Source organism: Humulus lupulus, chromosome 9 (genome assembly GCF_963169125.1).
Source record: "Humulus lupulus chromosome 9, drHumLupu1.1, whole genome shotgun sequence".
NCBI lineage: Eukaryota > Viridiplantae > Streptophyta > Magnoliopsida > Rosales > Cannabaceae > Humulus > Humulus lupulus.
In genome coordinates, this window is record NC_084801.1 from 120,344,427 (window position 1) to 120,350,162 (window position 5,736).

The 5,736-nt window shown below is 33.0% G+C and overlaps 1 protein-coding gene across 1 annotated transcript; it reads left to right on the plus strand.

Moving 5' to 3' along the window:
* The first annotated feature begins 1,040 nt into the window (after nt 1-1,040).
* LOC133802156 (uncharacterized) lies at nt 1,041-4,944 on the plus strand. The gene is made up of 2 exons (XM_062240426.1): nt 1,041-1,533; nt 4,369-4,944. Exons 1-2 carry the CDS (start codon nt 1,258-1,260, stop codon nt 4,534-4,536), a joined length of 444 nt encoding a protein of 147 aa, XP_062096410.1. The 5' UTR covers nt 1,041-1,257; the 3' UTR covers nt 4,537-4,944.
* The last annotated feature ends 792 nt before the right edge of the window (nt 4,945-5,736 follow it).

Genomic DNA, 5,736 nt, shown 5'->3' on the forward strand with positions numbered 1-5,736 from the left:
TTATATATTTGCATGGGGATGTTGTTGTTGCTGCCTAATAAATAAGAGCATAAAATTAAAAGGGAGATGTGGTGATTGTTGGCCATGATTGTGAAATTAGGCATTCAAAGTTGGCCGACAAATTAATTAGATAAGAACTTTGAATAATTGAGGAACAAATTTTTCGAATGGATGCATTCGAGCTCTTTTTATGCCAAACGTAGTCCCCCTAAAAAAAAGTTTTTCCATTAATCATTTTTGGTAATTATTGTTTAATACATGATTTAATTTATAGAAGTTATATATGTATCATAAATAAATAATTTGTTAAGCTATCCATAAATGATTGTTGATTGATTTAAGAAGAGGTAAAAAAAAATATTTATATTTTCGTCAATATATTTTTTAAATATCAACAAGTTTTATATATATATATATATATCAAATTGCAATGTTGTTATGAATTTAAGATTGAAGTGGCAAGGTGACTTAAGATGTAAAAATAGTTGGGTTCATGATTTCTCTTTTTTTGATTTTGTAATTTCTATTTATATGTGTAGTTGAAAAAACTTCAAATAAATTGTTTGATTATGTAGTTCCATAGATTATTTAAATTTTCAAACTTACATACTAACCAAACAAACATGACTAGTCTTTACACCATAAATGAAAAAAAAAATTAAAAAATTAAGGGACTCTGTGTATACATTGAGTGTGTTAGAGTTTTTTAAAACATAATTTAATTCACTTTGTTTTACATACTTTTGATAGGAATAAAATGATGTAATCATAATGAGAATATATTTAGAGAAAAAAGTGAATAGGAATAAGAATTATAATTTTTAGAGTTTTTCCATGTAAAAACCAACATTTATAATAACATGTATAATATTATCTTTCATGGATAAAAATTCTTTCTTTCTTGGGATTTATTATAATCATAGCAAACCAAAGCTATAAAAGTCAATTATTTTCTTTCTGGTGGACAAAATGCAAGCTTTATTTTTTATCCATATTTTCTCTCCCTTGACTAAAATAATATATATATATATATAATATATACTAATATGTCAAGTGTCGATCCAAATTCCAAAGCTTTTCCCTTTCTTCCACCCTGTGGTGACCACCCTCTCTGTAAAGATAGCCCACATGCTCTCCTCTCTCTCTGTAGAGACAGATTATAGCTAATTTTCAACACACCTTTGTTTGTTCTTGGTGTTTAAGTAAAGAGAAGAAAGAGCTAAGTTTAATAAGTGTCATAAATGAAGTGAACGAGAAATGGGTGAAGAACATGGCTATCCATGGCCACCTATTGGAGCTCCACTACACATGGAAAGAGATGACGATGGAAGGAGCTTTGATAGCTCAGTTAATGCGGTGTCGTTTGGATTTGTGGCCACTGCTATTTTGATTTCCATGTTCTTGGTCATGGCTATCTTTGAAAAATTCCTTAGACCCACCTCGCCGGCTTTGGCCCCTTCCGGTCGACGGAGCCATGCTGATCTTGAGGCCCAGTTGAGGTATAATGGTAAACTTGGTCATCCTTCTCCAAAGGTGAGTACTTTATTTCTTCTCTTATTGTAAACATTTCTGGGTCTTGCTCCATTTTTCATAATTAGCTCTACTGGTGTGGCATTCTCAGGCTCTTCTATTTTAATTTTTTTGGTAGCTCATAAAAATTCAATCTTGAAAACCCAAAAAAGGAAATGTATTTAGTTGATTCCTTTATCATTTTCTTATGTTTTCTTGCTCTTTTATGGCTGTTAGGTTTGAATTGTAGCATACCCTGCATAGATAATTGTTCATTTCTCTGACCAAGTTTCCTTTTTCTTTCTACCCTTTGTCAAATTTTTTCTTTTTTTTTTCTTCTTCTATGAGCATTGATAATTTGTTAGAAATTTTCCTTGTGTTCCTGAGTTGAAGGTTTGTTCTTTTATCCTTCCAGCCATTGTATAAGAAAATTTGGTGGTTCTTGTCAAAAGTGTTCCTTTTGTGTGTGTGAATTTACACAATGTCATTCCATAAGCAGCATTACACATCTTTTCATGTTTAAAGATGTTTAATTTTGTAAAGATTATTCTACCTCTTTCTTTTTTTAGCTGTGACTACAAACCATAAATAAAAATCACAAGAAGTTCCTACTTATCATATTCACTTTATTATATTCTAGGATTAGAATGAGCAAAAGTATATAAACTAGCTTGAGTTTACTCACTACTACTTCATCAAGTAACAAAAAAACCAACAATAGATCTCATATCATATTTGGTTTATATTTGAATTATCTTTTCTCAGACAATCACCTTTATTGTCTTGTGAAGTCTTTGCTTTCAAAGAACTATGCTGTCGAGTAATTATGATTGTTTTTTTGGGTAGAGAGGTCCCATTCAAGTAGTTGTCTGTTGAGTAGTTGGGTATTTGGTCCCAAGCAAAATTGGGTTTTGGGACTGTACGTACTAGCTCTATCAGGACCCACCACTGTGTTTTGGCCTTTGGTTCCATCACAACCAATCTTTTATGATACCCACCTCGCATGGCCAGAGCCCTGGCCTTGAGACAGGTGGTCAACCATGGTTTAAGTCCTTTTCTTCTAATTTACTACTGCCTTCAATTTTTTTTTTTGTCTAATTCAATTATCTCTAGTAATACTGTTGTTATGCCCCTTTTCATACTTATAAAAGGGAGAATTTCAAGTTAGATCTGATGAACTTGTCTAATCCAATTAATATTGTTGCTATGGATTTTTCATACTTATTAAAGGCATGAAGTGCTATTTTGTAGTGGGAGAATTTTAAGCTAAATCTGATCAACTTGTCTAATCCAGTTAGCTCTAGTGAATGAAGAAAGCTATGGCAGCAGTTGTACTGTTGTAATGCCTTTTTTTTTCTTCTTTTCATATTTATGTTGTGGAAGAATTTTAAGCTAAATCTGATGAACTTGTCTCAGGGCCTTCATATTTTGTCTAATCCAATTATAGATGTAGTGAATGAAGAAAGCTATGGCAGCAGTAATGCTGTTGTTATGGCTTCTTTCATACTATATTTTTTGGAACCAGATCTCCGCCTACCCTTACAATATTTGGGGGACTAGGATATCATAGCTATTGCTATGTAGGTACCCAGGAGGGACTCGAACTAGATCCCCACCTAACCCTACTCTTATGGCTTTTTTCATACTTATTTAAGGCTCGAAGTACTATTTTTGTAGTGGGAGAATTTTAAGCTGAATCTGATGAACATATCTAAGGGTATTCTCAGCCACTGTAATTCTTGTTCCCGTTTAGTCTTAATTTTAGGCTTGGGAGATATTGCACAAGTTTTGGGGCATAACTGGAGGGAGATTCTTGTTTATGAACTGATTAGCAGGACGGTAGTTAACAATGAATATCCCGTTTGTTTTAGTGGTCTCTAATTCATTTGTAATCAGACTTGGTTTTCATCCTATCCCTTGAAGTGACTAGATGATTTGTCATGATACAACACTAATTGCTGGTATTTGGAAAATCTTGTTTAACCCCTTGTCTCAACCTGAAACCATCACACAGAATACTACTTTAGTTTCAAGTGAAACTGAAAATTAGCCTATGGTTTGTGTAATAGTTTTGTTATATGTGGACTTTTTTTAGACAACTTCATTGCTTTCTAGGCAAGGTTCAAATAAATGATTCATCTATTGACAGTATTTGATGATTATTTTTCCTCTTACAATTATAGTGGGGTCTCTCAGACTCCCTTATATATATCCTAATCTTTTTCACGTAGGAAAGTGAAAAAGCCTTGGATTATACATGTATCACCGTAAAACTATCAAATGATTGGCTTTACTGAAATTATTGTTAGTTTATTATCTTTTGCTGGTTACATGAGTTGCTTATGGTTGTTGGTGTTTATTATTAATTGGCATGATTTTTTCCAAACAAATCATACTATCTAGGAAATCCAAGATCATATTAGCATTATGGATAAGTATGTTATCTAATGACCCACCTTATTTATTAGTGCTCAAGTCTGTTTGGCATAGTTTGTAGAAAATATAAATGTTCCTTGAGTGGAAATCTACATAGCTCTTGTTGTGCTAATCTCTAAATAATGCTTTCTTAGATCATATTTGGACTTTTTACTTTGTATGGCTTTTCTAATTTTTAATGAGATTATGCTTGATTGTATAATAGTAGTGGTATGATGGGCTCAATCAACTTTGATAGAACATAGAGATTTAGTTTTGTTGAATCATTAATTACAACCATTGCCTGTTTTTTTGGGCTCTTTATCATCACATTAGTTGTCACCAATCTTATACATAATTAGGCAATGCGTAAGCTTTTATGATTAAATGTTTTATAAGCGTTGTGACTTTCAAGTTTCACTGGAGCTTCTCTTGCCCCTGCAGATGACCATTTATGCAAGTGGAGTCTCAGTATTGATGCCTGGAAACGATATTCCGACATTCATCGCTCAACCAGCCCCCATACGGTGTCCACCAGAACGCATTTCATGGCCGCAACATCATCATGCTTCATTTTCGAACCCTGCCCACTTAAGCCCATCTTACACATGACGAGCTCTAGTGTACAAGTTGAAAACTAAACGTGAGAAGTCCTTGCTCTTTACTTGCCTTGCTCGAATTCGAATCATGCCCAAGCAGAAGTTGCCGATGAATGTGCTCATGTCGAAGCATTAATCAGTTCTGTTCTTTCTCTCTTTTTTTTTTCCTTTCTGCAAGAGCTCCTGATTCTGTATATATCATTCATATGATCAGCCAGGCCAAATGCACCTTGTTTGACCGTGTTTCATGGTTTTTAGATATTCCCAAATTCGATTTTGTTCCACAGAGATGGATTGTATAATTTCTCCATCAAATGGATCAGTCTTATCAATGTAAAAAAAGAAAAATTCGGCCTTTATTGCTTGTAATTTTCTTCTTAGAAAGGGAAAAATAGTATGGCAATTAAGCTGGTTTAAATGATGTTGGGATCAATGCTGTGTGTGCATGGTATGAGAGAGGTAGGTTCCAATTTTAAAATGGGTGTGTATTTATTATTATTATTATTAATTTTTTTTACATATTAATATAATAAAGGGAATTCTTATTGATTTCTTAACACATATTTGTGTATTATTTCTTATTATGATGCTTCACCAAAAAAACCCTATTGAAATTGAACATAAAATCGTGAAAAAAAATTGGTACAAAACAAATAGGAAAAGACCGATTTTGCAATGTAGTTGGTAAAGGGTCTATTCTGTTGTTATCAATGCAAATATTTTGATGGCATAGCCTGAATTCTTAAGAATGTAAATCAAACTTAAAAAGAAAGTATGTTGTGAATAACAAGACCAAATTCCTACAAAGTTAGAAAACCAGCAACAAAACAACAAGAACAAAACTGAAATGGGCAAAACTTGATAGAGAAATAAAAATAAAACTCAGAGCACCAAGTTTATACTGGTTCTGCCATTGCAATGCCTACTTCCACAGTCAAAGATCAAAGCTTCTCTGATTCTCAGTCACAAGTACTCTCACCAAAATTCACATTCAGTACCCTTTAAACCAAGCCTGAGCCCCAAATACAACCTCTCTCTTGTGATCTCATAAACTCTCCCACTTTGATCTTCTTTCATTTGGTGTTTATACACAGAGGACTTACTGTAATGAGTAAGAAGTAACAGAAAATAACTAATTCTAATCAATAAAGAGTCTCTTGAAAAGCCAGCTGGATAAGTTGAACTTATTTCAAATGAGATGTTAGTTTTGGAG

What these genes read in the sequence shown, in the direction of transcription:
- LOC133802156 (XM_062240426.1), top strand. Translation starts at nt 1,258, where the DNA reads ATGGGTGAAGAACATGGCTATCCATGGCCACCTATTGGAGCTCCACTA. An exon ending in TTGGTCATCCTTCTCCAAAG is followed by an intron (nt 1,534 to 4,368) that starts GTGAGTACTTTA and finishes TTGCCCCTGCAG; the next exon opens with ATGACCATTTATGCAAGTGG.